Source organism: Montipora capricornis, chromosome 10 (assembly GCF_036669925.1).
Source record: "Montipora capricornis isolate CH-2021 chromosome 10, ASM3666992v2, whole genome shotgun sequence".
NCBI classification, from domain to species: Eukaryota; Metazoa; Cnidaria; class Anthozoa; order Scleractinia; family Acroporidae; genus Montipora; species Montipora capricornis.
The window spans coordinates 638567-658566 of record NC_090892.1 but is presented as its reverse complement, the minus strand read 5'-3'; the positions used below and the strand labels follow the sequence as shown (position 1 = coordinate 658566).

At 38.0% G+C, this 20000-nt stretch overlaps 2 protein-coding genes across 4 annotated transcripts in view; both read left to right on the top strand.

Moving 5' to 3' along the window:
* LOC138022138 (puratrophin-1-like) overlaps nt 1–2922 on the top strand; it is a 53889-nt gene extending 50967 nt beyond the window's left edge. For all 3 annotated transcript variants that reach the window (XM_068869166.1, XM_068869168.1, XM_068869167.1), the window contains 2 exons: nt 555–1411; nt 1824–2922. In XM_068869166.1, the coding sequence (XP_068725267.1) occupies nt 555–1411; nt 1824–1829 (863 nt within the window). In that variant the 3' untranslated portion in view covers nt 1830–2922. The remainder of the gene's footprint in view (nt 1–554; nt 1412–1823) is intronic.
* A 2382-nt stretch (nt 2923–5304) lies between these two features.
* LOC138022139 (1-phosphatidylinositol 4,5-bisphosphate phosphodiesterase gamma-1-like) overlaps nt 5305–20000 on the top strand; it is an 81172-nt gene continuing 66476 nt past the window's right edge. The window contains exons 1-4 of the mRNA XM_068869169.1: nt 5305–5641; nt 5769–5918; nt 6013–6106; nt 6416–6472. Of these exons, the coding sequence (XP_068725270.1) occupies nt 5413–5641; nt 5769–5918; nt 6013–6106; nt 6416–6472 (530 nt within the window). The 5' untranslated portion in view covers nt 5305–5412. The remainder of the gene's footprint in view (nt 5642–5768; nt 5919–6012; nt 6107–6415; nt 6473–20000) is intronic.

The window sequence follows — 20000 nt, the reverse complement described above, 5'->3', positions numbered from 1 at the left end:
CCTTGATTTTCTCTATAAATGCATCCATTCTTCCTTCGAAATTCACTCAGTTTTTGTAACTGTTACAGTAGCCACATTCAGTGTTTATCCGGAAAACTGAATTGCCATGATCTTCGTGCATTCCATATATTCATTGTCAACGTTCATTACAAAAACATGTCAACAATCACACAGACAATGTTAATGGTGTAACATTCCTTACCCGTAATCATATGTCCCCCGAGGGACCTATTTTTGATACCAAGTGGTTTGTACGTGGGCTCGAACGCAAAGACAAGTCGGGGGGGGGGGGGGGGGGGAACGTTGTTTATCCTTTTTCCCTTTGTCACACTAGTTCACCCTTAGTTATTAGAGGAGGGTGGCACCTTAGAATGAAAATTAGTGAACTCGATGCGCGCGAAAATTTGTTTCTGGACCGCTTTTCAAGCTGAACGAATGCTCCGTGGGCGAGACTGGGACGCGATTTAAGTGTCTTTGGTGTTTTTTTCCGAGACTATTTTAAATTCTTCAGTGTGTAGACAATCGCTAAAAATTGACTGCTTTCCTTTTTGCAGAGTATGGCTTGACTGAAGCGTCCACAGGGATCAGTGTTGGAAGCCAGCCTCCTCTAGTGATCCCCAGTACTCAGCCAGGGGATACGTCACCTTACCAAACAACACCATTTCAACCAATTGTCAATTCCCCACCGGCTTCACTCGTAAAAACATTTTCTCCGCCTTCGAGTCCGCGCACAACTCGAAAGCGTTTGTCTCTTGCTAGCACGGAAACTGCCTCAAGTGTGGATTCTTCTAGCAGCAGTGGCGTGCACGATCTTAATCTTCAAGGAACGGAAGAGGATATTTCTGTTCATGGCTGCATTTCAACGCCGCTCGAAGAAAAACTGTCAAATGCGGTAAAACGAAACAAGCAGCGGAAATTGTCTCGTGAAACATCACCGCTGGTACATGCAAATATAATCGAAAGACTAGATGAGAATATTGCTCTCGAGAGCAAGGAAAAACTCGGTGATAGAAGAAGGAGTAATTGTTCCGAGGAAAAGGCAGAATCCAAGCTTGGTAAAGAGAAATGTAATTCACCCGAGGAGGAGGGGAAAGGAACTAGTTTTAGCATCAAATCTGTGCCTTTTCTTGGCAAATTTGCGCAGCGGGACAAATCTCCGACCGGCCCAGAGGAAAGCGTGGCTGAATCACCAGTTGTGCTTCGCAGAAACATTAAGGACAAGGATTCAAATAACACGGCGCCTCGAAGGCGCTCGTTTATTGAAAGGATATCCGACATGAAATCACATATTGACAGTTTAACAAAACGGCGAAATTCTATGGAAATACCGAGTCCCAGGAATGGAGCAAGCAGCGAAGCTGAGGATAGTAGACTGAAAAGTCCACGCAAACAGGGCGGAGTGTCTACTGAGGTGCGATTGCTGTTTGGTTGTATTTTATTTCTCATTCGTGACTCTTCTTCACTTTCTTGTTCTTCGTACTGTTGTTGTTTTTGTTTTTGTTATTATTATTATTATTATTATTATTATTATTATTATTGTAGTAGTAGTTGTTGTTGTACTAACACTACCTGCTTCGTTTTTTTGTTCACCTTTCAATGTACCACTGTGATTTGAAATATAATTTGAATACAGTAGGATGCAACCCTCCATTTTGATGATGCCGTGGGAATACTACTGCTTGAATGAGGCAGTTATGGTAAACAGGGTGACTGAAAAAGGAATCAATTAACCTAACACCTTGTTCACTACATTTCAACACAATGGAATTTTGTTCTTGCCAAACGTATGCTTACTTCTTGGGTTCAACTTTTATTTTCCTTAGGTTTGACGAACAAACTATGCGAGCATATCTGGAAGATTCTAACAAAGCCTCCGAACTCCATTCAGTCAAGATACAGAGAAGATTGAAACATCTTTTTAGTTTGAAAAAAATACTTCATCACCAAGAAACAAGAAAGATGTCTGGTGAAACCACAAGCGATTGATTTCGCTGAAGGCAAAAACATGTAATAAGCTTCGTGTCTGCTGTACGCCTGTGACGGACAATGCTCTTTGATTTCGTAGGCGGTGGCAAATCATGCAATGTGTGTACAAAGAAATATTTTGAGTAACTCAAATGTCCAAAAGTTATGTTATAGATAATTGTAAGTACTATGAAATTATTCCAACCAAAATATATTTACTACCATATCGTACTATGTGAATTTGAAATTATACAAGCCACAGTCCCACGCTGTATTTTTTGCAAAAGATTGTTTATAGAATTGAGATTAAATAATTGTAATAATTTGACAGATTCGAAATATTTGAATACCCGCTGAATGCCAGATAACCAAATTCTAGCTGCGCGAGAAGATGTATGAATTAAATGTAGGGTGACCTGATTTTAGGAAGAAAATTCTTTGTTCCGCGAGCATGCTCAAAACGTTTCTTGTATTTTCTAGGAGGAGAATCAGTTGCGCGAGGTACTGATTGGTTTGCTTAGAGTTTTAAGTTTAGGTTCCTTTAAAGAATGACTTTGTTATTTTCCGATGTAATCTTGGTTTTAAATGTAGAGCTTCATATGTAACATTTTGGTGCCATGCCCCGCTGGCCAGTCGAAATGTGACGTGTAGAAGTTTAGCTAAGTTCCGATCTTGACATAATTATCGATATCAATTGGCGGCATAGGAAGGAGTAATATACACCTCAGACTCCAAGTGCTGGCTTTCGTTGGAAGCTGTTTGAAATTTGTTGAAAAGACGATAGAAACGATAACTACAATTTTAAATATAAACAGTACCCTGTGCACCTTTTTACCCTAAAACAAATACGAATGTAAGAGTTTTTCTCAGTAGGTCTCATTCTATTTTTTCATTGTATATTCTTTACGTAACCTAAAGTCAAATTGACATGAAAATTAAAAGGGAAAGTGCCATGGATGCAGTTGAGTTAATAAATTAAAGCATCGGGTTCCGAGTTTTCACGTACCACAGACACCCAGTTTACGCTCGTGGAGCGTCTAGTTAATTCTACTATCACGGCGGGGAATTAGACTACCATTCAAAGATCAAGTGGCAGCCACCGCGGCCGTAAACAACTACGCGATCTTCGTCATATGAGGGTGAGACTAATTTGAGAAACTGTAGACCGCGGAACGGCGGAACCTAGTGAAATGACTGTTTTTATTGAAATGTGAATATTCCTAATCAACTGTCGCGACTGGAGTCTGACAGGGACTTCTAGGGCAGCAACATTTCAAGTGGACGTTAAGTAGGGGGGGAGGGGGGGGGGGTCTGACCTAAACGTGTAGTTGACGTTAAGCGGGGACAACGTGATTATGTCGAGGGCCCCTAAATCAGTGGAGCGGTTCAGAATTACCAAATTGTTAATCTAATTAGTGACAAGTGATATGACAGATGGTTCCGCTTTTTTATTGCTAATGTAAATAAACACTCAAAATATCTTCAGTAATGGCGTGGGAATATCATGTGCATGTCCATCAACTATTCGGAAAGGAAACCGCATAAAAGCCACAATATTTAGTTTGAATTTATTGAGCGACACTCCAAAGAAGCCCGGTAAAAACACAGGCGCCTCAAGCTCAGTGTGAGCGTGGCCGACAAAGGAATTGGCTTCAAACACATCACAATCAATTGACAAAAATTGAAATTTCAGCCCAACCCACCATCAACGCAATAGCAGTCCTGCGAGCGACCTCAGGCGGTAATATTGCAGGAAAACAGCTTTCCTAAGATACTCTTCCAAAACAAAGTGGCCACTATGGTTGCCGAAATGTGTCAATATTCGATGTCGCGGATATGCGTTTGATAATTTCCACATATTGACGATAAATTCAAATATATTTACTGGATAAATGTGCTGAATATGTAATCCACTCTATCCGTTCTCAATACCCATTTTCTACCGCTGGGAAATTGGCCTGCTTGTGAGTTCGTGGCGAAGTTTTCATGCCTTGGTGCAAAACCGCACGATTAGCTGTTTTAAGATTACTAACGGTTGATTTCGCTTCCCATTTATCTTCTTACAACTGATGACGCATTTCCGTCACCGGTATCCTCCAGTCCACATTGTACTAACCTGCGATCAGGCGTACTTTTATTTAGACAGGGCGGAAAAGATACGTCTGATACAATAGGCCATTTCCGAGTTCATGTCTGCCTCCTCTTCAAAGCGAGTCTAAGTGCCAAGTTTTTCTTATGAAAATTAGTTTTCATTCATATGTAAAGTAGAATTAATTACCATCACAAAAACTTCGCACTTAGACCCGCTAGGAAGAGGAAGTAGACATGAACTCGGAAATGGCCAATTTCTTAACTAGTCGTCTGCCGCCCACCTGTCAAGAGTGATGTTGTCATGTGAGCCAATCAGATTTTACCTGAAATTAACTGCACGTCAGACTTACCCATACATTCAAAGCTACCCGTATTTCCGCCCTGTCTAAAGAAAAGTACGCCTGATCGCAGGTTATCATTGTACGCATTTCATGAGCTTTCTGGTTAATTTCTTTTTACGACTGGGGAGAGACTATTGTTTCCACACTAACTGCTGGAAACGAGGCATTTTCATCCAAATTTTCGATTCAAAATTTGACCGAAATCGCTTTCATCCAGTCTATCTCTATACTGTTAGTGACTGTTACACCACTAGTGACAAGCCCACAGTCATTACTGTATGCGGCTTTCGTTTCGCGGATAGGATTTCAACCGCAGCGTAAAACGATTGTTTGATCACGAACGGTGATTCAAATCCCGGGGGAGGGACTCCCACATAAAAGGGACGGGGGTGCTCGTCGTACCTTTTAGGGGTTAAAAAAGCGGTTTTGATACCTCTTAGGGTTCAGCCTCAAAAGGTCCACAGCGGGTGCTTTAGGGGTACCTTTTAGGGTACTGAGCCGGAAAATTATGACAGGAGACTTTTGACAATTAACTAATTTTAACTAATATTTTGTCGAGTTAAAACCCATAATTTGGTACTTCTTAGGGGTGCAAAAAATTTTATGCCACGCCCACAAGACAGGATCTTGGTACCTCTTTAGGGTAGGTTCATGAGGTAGTAGGTACTTGGTAGGTTCTTTTCAATATTTTCGACGAGCACCCCTACCCTGGGTTCAAATCAACAAGATCGATTCGCGCTGTAATTGAACGGTGAAAAACGGTCAAATAGGACTCCTGCTCCTAGTGTCACTGTGGTTGTTTTTTTGGGTATGTACTTTAATACACTTTAATAACCCTACTTAAAGTACCAACTTTTTTTAGGATAGCGCAACCGCTGACCATTGTCATCACGTGATCTTATTCAGATGATGACCATGAATTTGCACTGTCAAGCACTATTATTATTAGCATAAAACTTCCCTGAAGTCCTCTCGATTTCAAGAAGTTGATGGAAACCAGTCATTTCGCCTGAAAATGAGCGCGATACAAAATGTGTATGCCCCTCCGCCGGGCAGTGCTTCTGGAATTGGAATCGGTGAAGAGATGGGGCCGATCATCACGGCCTTGAAGGAAGGCAGCGCAATGACAAGATTCTACGCTAACAGGAAAAGGCAAGCACCAGAATTGAGGATCTTCAAGTTGAAAATGGAAGAATTTCAGCTTGTTTGGTGTAGGAAAGAAGGAGCAAGAGAGGAGGGCTCAGGTATTCCTTTATGCGCAGTCTTGTCACAGGGAGAAAAGTCCATTTTGCTACTTGCTTCTTATTATTAAAGTTACATCCGGTAGCGGTAGTTGTGATCTAATTTTCATTCATTCTTTTAATTTTGTAGTTTTTATTCGAGAGATCAAGGAAGTTCGAAGGGGCTTAGGTTCCAAAGACTTTGACAGAAATGCAGATTCGGCGCGAAGACTTGATCCGAACTGCTGTCTTGCAATCTTTTATGGCACGGAATTCAAGCTGAAAACGTTGAGCCTTGTTGGTAAGATCGAACGGTTTTTAATTTACATAGCGGTCAACCTTCTCGCTGTCGTTATTTACTGAGATATTTTGCGTTACTGTGTTCATTTGCACAGCACACAGTCAGCAAGAGCGAGAGTTTTGGGTGAAAGGTCTGGTGTTTTTGATGTATGAAAGTTTGATTGCAACACAAGCAGTGCTGATTCACAGGTGGGTACATACAGCTAGTGTAATATTTAAACACCTTTACATGCTGGAGGAATAGTGAATTCTGTGTTTTACTTAGCTTTTCATTATTGACTGGATAAAATCTTATTTCCTTCAAAAAACCAACTCGACGAAAAATCTGCAGTTTTCCATTCAGTTCATCACCTTTTTTCATTTCCGCAATGAAGTCGATCCTGGAAACACCAGATATGGTCGTTTGGGGATTGTTTTCACTTAAAGTGTCACAGTTAATTTCATCAAAAATACTTGTGGGGATTCAATGACAAATAGACTTTTTTTCTGTAATTCGAGGTGGCTGTTGCGAGAATGGAATGGCATTACAACCCTTGCAACCACAGCACGGAAAAAGTAAGTGTTAGATGTGATAAGATGTTTTCGTATTAAAGTAGTGTGACGTTATCTTGAGTTTGGCCTCATTTTTTAATATTCTGTTAGTTTCTTATTTTTTTTGGTAGAGACGATAACTGAGCAACTTCTGGTACGATACAGCGAACTCGAAGCAACCGATAATAAGACTTAATTACTTTGTTGGTCCAGTGATTTTCTAGCGTTGAAGAGATAGGTTGGAAAAAACCGGAATAGGAAAATTGAGATCAATGTTATTGTTTTCTGTCTTTAATCAAACCATTTTAAATATAGGACTTTCAGTTTGTATACATAATGGCAATATACAAGTATTTGTCATGGATGCCTCCTAATCAGCTGGTGACATGTGCTAATTAGTTTAGGCTTGATGTACAAGATAACAGTGTGTGATGGATGGGTGCTTGATACTGCAGTTTGAGGCCTCTGGAAAAAGGTTTAAAAGGAGAGTATGTTCTGAATTTGGGTGAATTTTGTTTTGGAAAACATGGCCAAGATACATGGTACAGTGACAGGAAAGCCAGGTCACTTTGACCTAATAAGTTTTAAAATATTAATGAATGTAATGGAAATATAATCATTCACACTAAAACATTGAGGACATGTTATTAATGCAAAAACAAAACAATGAGCATGGAAATTGAAATAAAGGCCAAGCTAAATTCAAGTTTTCCCTTTCAGAAGAAAGCAAAAAGTTGTGTTTTTTTGTTTAACACAATTTATTTTATTTTGCGGTGTTGGTTGAATGTTTGCTGTCCTTATCAATCTTTCTTCTTGGGTATAAAAGCTTTTTTGAAGGATAAAGTTGCATTTTAATTTTTCCATATCAATAATTTATAGTTTATAGTAACTTATAAGAATGAAGAAAGGATAGTTGGCCCGAAACCATCCTTAGTTCCGAAAAGTTTAGCCTAGATCAACCAAAGACATTAATAATTTCTAGTATCATGGCATTAGTGCTCAAAAGAATTGGCTTGGAACTTATGAGATTTGTGCATCATTGATGTATACTTAAAAAGTCAGTGTTTTTGTTCTTCTATAGTATCTTTCAGTCTTAAGGTCAATCTGTGTACTTAGAGCAAACACATTTGGCTTTGTGCCTGTTGAGGTAACAATCTTTGGATTTGCAAAGCTGTTTGTCATGTCAGGTGACAAGTTAAGCTTTGCCCATGCAAACTCATGGAGTTTTTTTCCAGATTTAGATCACATTCCAGGGTTCAACATCTCCGCTAGCCCGGTAGCCTGAGGCTAGTAAAAAATTTGTCGAGCCAGTAAAAAACCACGTTTAATAGCCCGCTGGCTAGTAGGAAAATGGAAATAAACTAGATATGATTAGTTTTAGTTTGAAGTCCACAGTTGATTAAAAAAAACAAGAAAGTTTAAAATGTAACAATACTAGCAATAATTTTACAAAGAGAACATAAATCTATCATCTTCTGGCGTCTTTTTTATCTTGCGTGTCGTTCGTAAACATCGCTAGTTCCCAGACTAATGGTTAATGTCTTCCCCAGTCTTCTCCCTACCAATGTTGTGATGTCTTGCACATCGCCTCGCACCATCGCTTCGCACTTGAAGCGATTGTGAAGATGGAGCGATTTTTGACAAATTACGAGGCGCCACCATGTAAAAAGGGGAAAGCGGCCGAAACTGAAAGTATGAGTACTTAGACAGGAAAGCAGTAAGATTTATGAGAGCACTCAGAGAAAGAGAACTTTTAATCCATCGTGGAAAGCGAGCTTCCCATGGCTTGTGCACTGGCATTCCAGGGTTAGCCTTCCCTGCGTGCACAGGTGAATGTGAAACGAACATTTTGTGAGCTTTTTCCTTAATAACACATTGTTATCACAATGGAAGAAAAAATGCCAATAAGTTTAGAGTAAGGTTTGCGTGTTTGGGGAAAGGAAATTGATCCGGGCTACCAAGTTTTGCTTCGGGCTAGTAAATTCTAGAAATCACTAGTCCGGTGGCTAGTAATGCAGGTAGCCAGGTGTCGAACCCTGCATTCTGAAGTTCAAGGAAAATCTAGGGTTTAAGGTGGCTTGCTACAGTTTTTTTTGCAATGCATGGTCAATTGAATTTGAAAAAGTATGTGAATCAGTGATATGATATATGTGATGTGATGTGATGTGATGTGATGTGATATGATGTGATATGATATGATATGATTCATTTCATATACCATTTCATCATTGATATGAAAACTGTTGTTGTGCTGTGATATTATGACTTAAAGTTTTGAATTATTTGTCCTTATAACTCCTTTTATTAGCAAAGAAATTGTTTCTGGAAGAGAATAATCATGTATGCGCCTTTTATTAGGGTGTAAACTAAAGTATTTTTTGGTTTCTGTATTATAATCTATTATTCACGTGACCAGTGCAGCAAAACTTTTCAGTGCACCACTCAGCTGTGCAGGGTGCTCATTTTGTACCAACAGGAACTTTGTATTTTCAAAAACCAGAAATATTAAAAAAAAATAGTTGTGGTGGGTTAAGAATTCTCTAGTTTGGCTTGGAAACAAACAAACCTTTCTGCTTGATTTGCCTGGGTAAAAAAATAAGGCAAGTGGAAATGTTAGACTGGCCATGCTCACCCAATAATCTCCCTTCATGTTCTGACAAACCTATTTGCCCATGTACAGGGCCTCGGATGGGATTATCTTGAGTGGTAGGTTTCACAAGTAGCTAAATGGGCTGTTCAAAATACACGTTTGACATGTAGCTTTAGATGCACTTTAACGTTAACTTATTTAACCATCACGGCGAAAAGAGAATTAGTATTAATAGTCATTTCAGGAGACTTACTTTGAACACCAAAGAAACCAAACAGGAACATACATGTAAACAATGAATTATTCATTGTGTATGTTCCTATTTAGATGAATAAATTATTGATGACAATGAATAATTCATTGTCATCAATGTTCATCTAAATAATTATTGTTCATTAATTATTATCATTTATTAACATGGTAAATTGTGAAAGTAATCCAGAATGATGACTAATGATTTCTTATTAATGCTTAACTCTTACTTTCTTTTACCTTATGTTTTACGACTGACTGTAAGATCAGCAACCCTCAGCGATAATTATATTTGCAAATACTTATGCTATGAATGTCTTTATTGGTATCCTAGTCACAAAAATCTCTGATCATCTTCCTCAATTCCTTATTGTAAACAATCTTAAAGTAAACTACAAAGTTTAAAATTGTTATAAAAGTGACTTTACAAATTTGATGAAGAGAAATTTATTAGTGATTTCTCACTTCTAGGCTGGACTAACATCTCAAGTGATAATACGGATGCTAATACTAAATTTGATATTTTCTATGATTAGATATCTCAATTTATAAATTATTATGTACCAGGTAGAAGGCTCTCCAAATGTTCAATTAAGTTATCCACTAAACCCTGGATTACTAAGCAATTTTAATAATTCTTGCTAAAATATGATATAGAGATGAGCTCTATTCCAAAATTATTAGGAAAAAACATTTAAATCCAAATTTGATATACTTTCATAAGAAATTCAGGAATAGTGATAAAGTGAGCAAATCTGGTTATTTTAATCCTTTAACACCCAAACCAGCCTAAACCGGCCAGACTTAGTATTTTACTCTGTCTAACACCATGGGGAACCTCTGGGAGTCAATGGGTTAAGAATTACTTTTTGTGTTAACAATAAGAATTATATGAAAAAAATGTGGTCTGGAATAATCAACAGTAGTAAAGTTAAAGCTGATTACATTCCCAGTATTTTAGAAAGTGGGAAAACTGTTGACAAAAAAATTGAAATTCCAACTTGCCCCATGGGCAAGCAAACCTCACAGCCCACTTGCCCCATGGGCAAGCAAACCTCACAACCCACTTGCCCGACAGGCTCATCCACTTGCCCAGTTCGTTAATTATTCACACAAAAGAAAGAGAGACCCAAGATTGTTTTAATATGAACCCTTTTAAAAGGGACTATTAAAAAAAGAAGAGCGTTATGTCCAAGTTCTGTTAACAATGATATCGTATCGTCAACAATTTTCAAAGTTAATTGATACTAGAAGATTACAGACTTCAGTTTCATGTGTTTTCTCAAACGGTTGCAAGTGAATTGCTGCATTTAGATGTGAATTCATCCCAGAGGAGGTAAAACTGACTTGAATAGTCACTTCTGTGAACCAGGGGATACTCTGTGAAGATTGTGATCTTCTTAGATTTTGTACAAACATGGTTGCATAAAGAGTGATTCATTGATAAAATGGAACCAAATTTCAAGTGGAGTAAGATCTGTCTCTTTGGTGATCCAGAGTTATTAAATCTTCAATTAAAGTACAGTAATACATGTATGTCATTTATGTAATTTACATTTTCTTTTTTAGCCTAATTTAAATGTTCACATGTTTCTTTGAATTAAATGCTCGCTTTCTTGTACGGAAAATGCAACTAAATCAATTCTCTGTATTTGCTTGAGATCGCCTTCAATTTCAGAATACTTTAGGTTCACATTCATACATGTATCATTTATTCGGTTATCTTCATTTTCTCTTACTTATCTACATGAATCCATTTTGCACGAAGAAATTTCCTGCGAAAGAAAGCCAGCTGACAACAGCATAAGAATTCAGATTTTCTTTGACAAACTTTTTATTTGTTTGATGGAAGGCTTTTTCAACATTTTGCTGGGTCACTTAACATCAATTTGCCCCTTACTTTTCTCTTAGTTAGAGCGCCTTATCTTTTGTGAACCATACAAAAAGCTGAGAAGGAAAGTTGACCGTGGTAAATAAAGGTCACATGGTAGGAAACTATGCATATACTTTTATCTCAGAGTTTAATTTATTCCTTGAAGGTAGTGGATTTTCCATTCAGGAGAATATCTTCCTTTCCAAAGTTTTGAAGAATTTCGAGGTATGAAGTCCGTAAATGGCTAACTTTCATGGGCAAGATAAATAAGATGTAATTAAGTTAATTCACGTCTGTGATGAGAATGCTACAGCTCCTCAAATTTCACTTTCAAACATTCCTGATTTATTATTGTGAAGAAAAAAAGGTTTTTACTTCAACTTTCCAGCTCCTTCATCAAATTCTCGGAATAAAACCTGACCCTTGGAGTGATGAAACATGACAAATTAATTACGCTACTGAATTATCACTCATGCAGAACATTATTTGAGACATGAAAACTTGTCTGGTATTCAGGTAATTACACTGTAATATTAAGCGCTTCACGTGTAGAGAAGAAAGTACTGTACAACATAAAATATATCTTACTATTTCGTAGACTTCGGGTGATTTCAATTGCCTACATTGTTCTGTTAATTTAAATGAATGAGTGGACGCTTGCCCGGCAGGCAAGTGGTCTGAGAAAGTCGCTTGCCCGAGCTTGAAATCTACTTGTCCCGGACGACAGGATGAGGTTTTTTTCGAGCGCTGAATCCCTGTGCTATTGCTAACATTTTTAATATAAAAAAATTTAAAAATAAAACATTTTAAATAAGTTTTCTCAATGTGAGTAAAGACACTGACAAAGACGTTCCACATGGGAACTGTTGTCCAACCTCTTTTCTGAAGGGCAATTTTCCTGATTCATGTTCCTCTCCTCTTTATTTCAAATGGACAAGAACAAATCCATTGGTCCCTATAGTATTCCAGTCCCAAAGTGTGGTTCCAGAAAATACCCTACCTTCCCCACAGAGGGTCACAGAATTCCGAGGGTTGGTGGGGTGTAAAAGTGAAATTTTTCTAAAGAGGAGGGGGTTCACAAACATTCCTCTTTCCAGAGGGTTTTTAAAATGTAAAGTCAATCAAATAAAACAAACTGAAAACCTACCCACTTTCTCAACCGATTCAGGTAACATGAAAATATTAGTTTTGTAGCATAATGCCGGCGTTATGCTTAATGCTCTGACTATGCCATTATGCCCAAAATTATGCCAGCATAATGTGTCTAACCACAGCATGTGTGAAAAATATGCTTTCCAGGGGGTACAGAAACCTTGTGGAAAAATCATGGAAATTCCAAGGGGTGGTGGGGTCTCATGAGCACTGCTTGGAAAAGAAATTCCAAAGGGGTGTGGGGCTAATGAACAAAAAGCCCTCTATGGATGGGGTATGGATATTTTCTGGAACTACACATTGCTAAAATTCATACTCTTATTTCCCCACTTCTTTCAACCCTAATCAGTGACTCTACTCTCTGTGGCTTTTTTTCCCAATAAACTTAAACTGGCAAAAGTTACCCCAGTTTTTGAGTAAGGCTCTAGGCAAGATAAAGATAACTATAGGCCTATATGAGTCCTGTCTATTTTCAGTAAAAAATTTGAAAAGGCTATCATTAAGCGCCTTTATGGTTATCTTGAATATCATATCCTTTATCCACTTCACTTTGGCTTTAGGCAAAAGTGCTCAACTAATCATGCACTGATACAAATTACTGAATCAATCCATAACTCAGTTGACAACAATGAGTTATTTTTATTGATCTAAAAAGGGCATTTGACACAGTTAATCATTCCAATCTTTTAGGAAACTGAATTGTTATGGAATAAGAGGTAAAGCCTCTGACTGGTTTTAATCAGTGTCCCCAATTAGTGCTCCAGTGCTAGAATGACTAGACACTTAAATAAAGTTCCCTTACTTACTGGTATCTGCTCAATAGAGAACAATCCTTATGTATCAATGGCCATACACCTGTAAATCTGATTCTCTCTCAATCACTTGTGGAGTACCTTAGGGTTCTTGGACCCTTGTTGTTTTTTCTATACATTAATAATTATTTACCTAACACCTCGAAATTGCTAAGTTTCCACTTATTTGCTGATGATACTAATATATATTGTTAAAGTAAAGATCTTAATAATCTTGAACTAATCTTAAATCAAGGGCTCCATGCAGTGGCTGAGTGGATGAAATCTAATAGATTAGCTAGCTTTCAGTATTTTGAAGACTAATTTTGTTCTTTTTCACTCTAAGAAACTAAAACCATGCAAGTCATTCTATGGGATGCCGTAGGCAGCCACGGTAACAATTTGGGCCCATTCCTGTTTTTTTCTTTGTCGCAGTCTTCGTAGTCACAAATGGAATTGTTTTTCTTTAAAATTCTGGTATCCCGTGAGGTGTATTTGTAGCAACCTGAAAAGACTTTCCTGACCCACGACTTGAACTTGGGCTCTCTCACCTCAGGAGCGTGAGCAATGTCACAGCGCCATCAAGGCGTCCAGTGACTATTACTGGAAAGTTGAAGCTACTTGGTTACGACTTTAGTATCATCACTGTATGAGTACCATCCAAGTACAGATCCTTCTGGTAATCGAGGTCGTAGTAGAACCAGGAGTGTTTCTTGGTATATGTGTTATTGAAGATGAAATCAAATAATTATTGTCTTGCTCGTTTCTCCGCCAATTGTTTGTTACTCCAAAACTGGGACAGCATTATCCACACACCTGATCATGAACAGACACGGAGAACACCTGTTCCCAAGGAAAAGCAAGCTCAATAATTTAAACGCAGCTCGATCACCAATTGGCTTTCTCCAAAATGCAGTTTTTATTTGTTGAGGCCAAACAGACAGTTGAGAACAGATTTAAACTTTTCATGAAAAAAACGAAATGCTAATCTACTAAAAAGCTGTCATTCTCGCAGTTATGGACGCAATTTTAGCAATTGCGTAGGAAAGCCTGAAAAATTCAGGACTTCAACGGGGTTTGAACCCGTGACCTCGCGATACCGGTGCGACACTCTAACCAACTGAGCTATGAAGCCACTGATGTTGGGAGCTGGTCATTTGTGGGTTGTAATTTTCCTGTGAGGAGTGAATCTCAGAACAAAATGATATGTGAAATGAATCATATACTGAACTGCGGATATGAAATCAAGTGAAGGTACATGTATGATCCTCGCAGTTATGGATGCAATTGTAGCAATTGCGTAGAGAAGCCTGAAAAATTCAGGACTTCAACAGGGTTTGAACAGGTCTGTGACCTTGTGATACCGGTGCGACGCTCAAGATTATCAACTGAGCTATGAAACCATTGATGTTGGGAGCTGGTCATTTGTGGGTTCTAATTTCCCCCTCCCCGGAGTATATCATTCTTTTCATATAATTATCATTTTGTTTGTATTGATTCATTCCTCACAGGAAATTAGAACCCACAAATGACCAGCTCGCAATGTAAGTGGCTTCATAGCTCATTTGGTTAGAGCGTCGCGCTGGTTCAAACCCCAGCTTAAGTCCTGAAATTTTCAGGCTTCTCTATGCAAATTGCATCCATATCTGCAGTTCAGTATATGATTCATTTCACGTATCATTTTGTTTATTGGAATGCTAATCTGTTGGAAGAATGCAGTTTTTTAGTTTTTAACACAACACTCTTATGGGATCAAACACAATAACAAACCTACAACACAGTCCTGCCAAATTTGTTTCCAGCCACCTTTGTAAGCTTACAGCCGCCATGCTTTTTACTATCCTGTCTCTTTAATATGTTTAATTCACCTTAGAGACTAGCGCTTCAATATTACGTGATTATCGCAAACGATTAACATAATTATATTTATAAATACAGAAACAATGGTGTCCCGGTGGAATGAAATCATGCGAAGCAAATGATGCAGGACTATTAGTGAAATGGCAAATTGATCTTAACTGAAAAGAGTTACATGTACTGTTTTATTTCTGAAAATTATAATACCATAGATACATCTGTGTAATAATGGTTAACAGGCAATTTCAACCGTTATCCTCAATGATAAATTGACTGACACGATGTTAAACAAGCAGAATATTTCCCAACACATGGTAGTTTACCAAAACTGCCTCTAAAACTTGCTTTTCATAAACCCAGGAACGACCTTACTGCCAAAATTTCACCAAACTTCACTGTTACGAAAAAATACCATTGCGTGACTAGCGTTACTTTCTAGAAGCTCTGCGAGAGTTCGTAGCTTGTTTATTTTTAGGATCTTGCATAAGCGTTTCTAAATCGATATGTTCTGTAATGTTTCAGAAATTTCTAGAATCTTATTGTAAGATTATATAAGTAGATGAGTCCAAGCAAGACTTTAAACTAGTTTTCGCAAGCGAAGAGAGTTGGCGTTAGCCGTGTTTAGTCCAGTGTGACAAAAGCAGTGTTTACTCAAGTTGGTGGAGGCTGTGTAAGTTTATCGAGTACGTGCTGTTTAGAGTTTTACTTTGTGGAAAGTACGTTCATTTTGGAATAAGTCTTCCTGTTGTTGTTCCGACAACCCTGCGTTCAGTTTAGTTTGCAAGGTACCTGTCCTCAAAAACATCGAACTCGTAACATTCACAGACACACGTTTTTTTGAGTCTCTCACCACTTGACATTTCCAAAATTTGGGTCGTCACTGCACAACCCGTCACCATTTTTGGACGGCCTTACAGCCTCTACTATCTTCAAGTCTCTCATCACTTTACGTGACTAAAAATCAGGTTGACTTTACACATGATGGCTCGTCATGAACTAGATGGGTGGTCACAACCCGTCACCATTTTCAGGCGGCCTCACCGCTTCCAATATCTTCACATACACAAATTATTTTTAAAGTCTCTTTAGTCTTATCACCTGACATTTCCAAAAGTCGGGTCAACTTTTCAAGTGACGACTCATCACGAACTGGATGGGTCGTCATGCCCTAGCACCATTTTCAGACGGCCTTACAGCATCCAGTGTTCATCTCATCAAGTTCATTTTAAAGTCTCTAACCACCTGATAATTATGTCTAAAAGGCGGGTCGACTTTTACCTGACGGCTTGTCAGGAACTAGACGGGTTGTCACGACCCGTCATCATTTTCAGATGGCCTCACGGCTTCCAGTGTACTTCACAAGCAAGTTTTTTTCTCACCACCTGACATTACCAACCTGACATTACCAACAGTTGGGTCGTCAACTGTCACCATTTTCAGGCCGCCTCACCACCTCCAGCATTTCACATACAGGATTTTTTATTAGTCTCTCACCACCTAACATTTCCAAAAGTCGGGTCGACTTTTCAAGTGACGGCTCGTCACAAACCAGACTGGTCGCCACGACCCTCCACAAGAGACAGCTCTAATACCAAACAAAAATACAGTACTGTTAGAAAAGACAAAATCTCCTCAAAATGTTGAGATGAGGTTTTCTTGACTTTACATGAGCAATCTAAAGTATGGTGTAAACTGGGTTGATTTTATAACCAGAAAAGGAGGGAATGTCTATAACTGAAACATTTCATTATTGGACCATAATTAATATTATTTTTTAATGAAAAATTGCAAGGAAGTCTATCGCTGAAAAGCCAAACTAAGTGTAATAAACTCTTGGGAACAGCTTAAGATGACCAGTCTGTACCATAAACCCAATCAGATGCCCTGTACACAGGAAAATGGTTTTTTCAAAACATGGAGGTTATTATAATTACCGGTATATTGGGTGAGCATTCCCACAGTCTTTTGCTCCAGTTTGAGTGCACTGACAAAGCAGAAAACCTCACAGCTTGTTTTTCCCATGGGAACACTTACAGTACCACGCTGGCTTATTTTTTTCGAACTAAAATGAAGGGAATAAACCTTTAAATTGCATGCATCCAGTTTGATATTTAAAGTTAAAGCTTGCAAGGCTACAGTATTTACATGTATAGATACTAACAAAATTAATAGCCATGAAGCCATTTATAGAAACCCCAACAAGGCAATAAGGTACCAAACCTCACCTACAGTGTATGCATATACTCTTAAACCAAAACCACATTTTAATGTTCCAAAATAGATAACTTGATCAGTTGCTAAGGAAAAGACAAAAATATGGCCTCCCCTGAAAAAGTTCCGTGAATAAAATCCTGGTTAATCTGATTGCTATGAAGCAGACATTGTATTATTTAATTTAAAGTTAATAATAATTTAATCATCATTAATAGTAATTGAGTTAGAATGAATTAGAAGCTTATTCTAATATGTGCAAATGTTTACTCTTGTGTATATTTTAATTTTGAACATTAAGTAGAATACCATAAACTAATTGTAGGGGCCTTACTATGCACCCTACATTGTCTGATTTTGTTGTTTCACAGGTGCCCAGAAGAAGAGAGCCCTGTTTACGAAAATTTGTCTACACTTACATGTTCCGTCGACTTGACTCTGTAATGTCACTGTAGTATTTCTGAAATTGTTTTTCTAACGACTGAGTTATCCATTCTTGTCGACACGAGTGGAATAATATCTTGGTGATTTAAATGGATGGGGCTGTGTATAAAGTTTATGTAATATTTGAGTATAATTATACAGTCTATCTAATTAAAAGAAATAATCTAAACCTAAAATAGTAATCATTTTGGAACAACAACAACAACAACAACAATAATAATAATAATAATAATAATAATAATAATAATAATAATTATCATATTATCTTAATTATCATAAAATTTTGTTATTATTATTAATTAAGGAGAAAATTATAATATTGAATAATAGATTATGTCAAGTGAAGCTATGATCTTCGCAGTCATGAATGCAATTTTTAGAATTGCGTAGAGAAGCCTGAAAAATTCAGGACTTCAACAGGGTTTGAACCCGTGACCTCGTGAAGTTGTGGTGCAATGACGGGCATACTCTTTCCTTGAGAAATGAAAAGTGATAACAAGGCTGTGCTCTAAGGAAAATTTCGGGGGGCCCTTCGGGCTCCCAAGCATTTCAGCTGGGGTGCCCAGCCCTCCCAATGGGTCGCCTGAATTTATTAATTCTTTTTAAATTAATTATCTGAGATCAGCAACGCAACAAGATCTTCATCCATCTCTCTGTCAACGAAGCATTGCTGCTACTGCTCTGCTAATGCAAGAAAAACTGGCAACCCGTCAGATTTTTAAAGCCATACTTGAGAAAAATGGCAATGCCACCAATGTTTTTAAGGTTTAAAAGTGAAAAAGTAAAGATCGATTGTGACAGGTTTATGTAAAAACGTTTGGGTCTAATACAGGTAAACCTTTTTACTGGTTAGTTGGGTTGAAAATAAATTTTCAAAACGTGAATCAGTGCCGCTAGATTCCTGTGAAGCTTTTGTGAAAACTGCCGTGAAACAATGAAACCACGGCGGCTCAAAAGCTATCAAATTTTTGTTTAGCAAGTCATCTTGATCTGGACGAAAATTATCGCTACAGGACAAAACTAATTTCCTTATATTATCAGTAAAATGTTTAGTGGAATGAGCTTTTTGTGGATTTGGTCGAAGCGCCAGTCACAGCGTTATTTGTTTAGGGCACTCAATGATTTGTCATGAATCAAAGACAACGCGGGATTGCTCTGTTTCTAAAACAACTAAAAATAACATGATATCTTTCCCTTTTGTTATCTCGTTATTTCATATACATGTACAGGGGAAAAACAACTGTAACCTAAATGTATCTTAGCCAAGCAGGCGCGACCACGAAAAATCGTGAAAATATTAAATTTGCATAAACTGCGATTCCTAGGTTCACACAAATGTAAATTGCACAGCAGAAGTAACAATTAAAACTATAACCAAGAACTGCCAAACTCCACGTTCCAAATTTAATGCCGTTTTTTGAGAAAATCGAAATTTGTGCGGCCGCCGGCCGTCACGTGCAAAGTCACGGATTATGTTACATGTGAAATCACATGGAACGGCCTTTGAACCGATTGTTCCATACAAAGAAAAAAAATTTTCCTAGAGGTTTCGTAAACTGTAACCACCAGCATATGAAAATTTTTAGCCGCCTTATCTGCTATAAATACAATAAGCCAGAGTGCCCGGCCGGGCAACCGGGTAATTTTTCTCTCTTGCCTGAAGCCAAATGTTAGTCGCCTCAGGCGACTGGGCACGGTTAGAGCACAGCCTTGGATAATGATGAGTTTATTGTAAAATTAGATTAGGTCGTGTATCTTTGCTATGTATGTTTGCCATCTTGTTTGTAACCATGTAATAATGACTCAAATAAACTTAGCATTGGGAATAAGATACAGGTTGCGAATAAAGGTACAGGTAGCCGTTCATATTATTGCAAATAATGCAAAGAAGCCTTGAGTACTTTAGTTATAAACGAGCACAGATAAGGAGAATAATAACATTTTTGTAATTACTGTATTTACCCGTGTATAAGTCAACCTTTTATGGCCGCAAAACAATCTCCAAAAATTGCCCTCGACTTATACACGGGTCAAAGATCTAGAGCCAAGTTCCAGCTACAGCTGTAAGTAATTTATTCAAAATTAACATAATAATGTTGTCTTGGGCATAATGAACGCAGTGGACAAAAGACTTCAAAGACGTGCAATATCAAGTATCAAGTGGGTAATTTTATGGGAATCGTTCTTCCTTACTGCATGAATTTTCTTGATTGAAAAATAAATTATTTCTTTGATCGCTGGCGTAGTTGGACGGAAGGTTAAAAGACTTCATGATCAGTTGCCAACTGAGGACTGTCATGAAAATTCTGGTTGCCAAGGCTCAACTTTCAGTTGCATTGGTGACCAGCTGGTCACAATTTTGGACCCTGAAGCTTTGAAATT